Raw genomic sequence first — 1,767 nt, forward strand, 5'->3', positions numbered from 1 at the left:
ACCGAAAATCTCGTAGTGCAATTTTGCATTTGGGAGGTCGATGAAAGGCATGGTTGGAGATAGGGATGTGAAATGAGGCAACGTAGTGGAAGTAGATAGAGTGAAGGCAAGTGTTGGTTTCTCTCGGGGTGATATCACGATATGTGGTGAACACGAAGTTACTAGAATAAAACGATTGTTTGATGCATGCTCCCTTTAAGAGGGAGCAACTACTCTGTTAAATAGTAGACAGAAGTGGAACACACTACCCCATGATTGTGCACAGCCTGAAAGGGGTAAGTGTTGATGCGGTCACGTGATGTTATACCAACAGCAAGTGTGGATCAAATGAGCGAAGATGTATCTTTGGCGGAATGAGAATCAGCTATGTAGGCAAAACACCGAGATATATAGATAGCTCGTACATTCGATACTGTACGAGAGATTGAAAATGATCACTGTTCGGGGAGACCGGGCATACCGACAGTATGCTGGCTCAAGGTTACGAGTAATTCTCGTGAATTTCCCATGGAGCAAGCCTGCAATACAAAAGGTTGCCTCTCACCCGAGTCGCCCCAATTCCCATCCCGATCTCCGCGGCTTGGCCCCCGAGTGGCCCATGATCACCGTCACTGGCGACTGCAGCGCGTCAAGGAAGGCTAGTGCTCTGCCTCGAAAAAGTTCTGTGCAGACTGGCCCAGCGACGTGCAGTCGTTGAGCTTGTCGGGTCGCAGCGGATCCGCATATAGGAAGGTGCCGTCCTTGGAAATTCGCGTCCACCTGCTCCCACCCGTCGATTCCGGTGCTCCGCCCAGAAAGTCTGACGCAACGTGGTAGACGCTGCGCGGACGTCCGGCAAGCAATAAATACTCGTGCCTCGCTACTGGTTGCGTTGGACGTAGCCGATGTTGTCGATCCATCGATACGTGTTGTTTGCCGTCTTCACCCGCAGCGGGAAGCGGTGAAGCGGGTTCAGATCGGTGCTCGTCCAGGCAGAATAAGAAGCACCCGCCACTGGCACTGCGGGTCCCTTGTCCTTGGCCCCCGCTGCGGTGCTGCTGCTGTTGCTCTCGTCCATCGGGCCTTGAAATGCGCGGATGGCATCCTTGGTGTCACAGAAGACCCGGACCGCATCGGTTGAGTGCAGGGACTCGTTCAGCGACTTGCCGACGATGTCTTTTAAATTGAGGCCTAGGATGGAAGTGGTGGAAGGAGACAAAAAGACAATGTCGAGGCCCGTTGAGATGGCTCAGATTAGATCGGACGAGTTGTTGAGAATGGTCTAGGACCACTTGTCATGGTCGACGCTATGGTCGGGCTTGAGCATCTAGGAGTTCCCCTGCGGCTCGGCCACTCGTCGCTTGATCAGCTCGGGCGAGTCGGTGCGTTCGAGAGCTGGAGCTGTGTAGTCGGAGATCGCGACGACATTGGTGTGATCGACGACGTAGCTGCCATTGTCCGGCTGCTTCAGCACCGCACCCGGCGAACGTGTCAGATGGACCTGGAACCCTACCAAGTGGGTCGTCTCGCCGTAGTCCAGCAGATGAATGGGAATGACAGTGACGAGGTTGATGAACAGGGTCCCGTCCTTGCTGTAGTTGAGGAAGCTCGCTTGGAATTCCTTCCTGCGCAGCACCTTTCGCTTCAAGTGTGCCACGGCGGCGTGGTCGGTGTATTGAGGCACGTTGCCCTTGATCACATCGCGCGTGGGACTTTTCAAGAATTGGCAGTTGCGACGCAGGATATTCTCCTTGCTGTACCCCGTCAGCTGGCAGAACAAATCAGAGC

At 54.2% G+C, this 1,767-nt stretch overlaps 1 protein-coding gene across 1 annotated transcript; it reads right to left on the bottom strand.

The window, feature by feature from the left end:
* Window positions 1–1,411: 1,411 nt before the first annotated feature.
* K437DRAFT_216480 (uncharacterized protein) lies at window positions 1,412–1,767 on the bottom strand (the record flags this gene model as incomplete). The annotated part of the gene is made up of 1 exon (XM_013384259.1): window positions 1,412–1,767. A coding segment is annotated over one exon (356 nt), but the record flags the coding sequence as incomplete, so codon positions are not given.

This window comes from Tilletiaria anomala, assembly GCF_000711695.1.
Source record: "Tilletiaria anomala UBC 951 chromosome Unknown K437scaffold_259, whole genome shotgun sequence".
Taxonomy (NCBI): Eukaryota; Fungi; Basidiomycota; class Exobasidiomycetes; order Georgefischeriales; family Tilletiariaceae; genus Tilletiaria; species Tilletiaria anomala.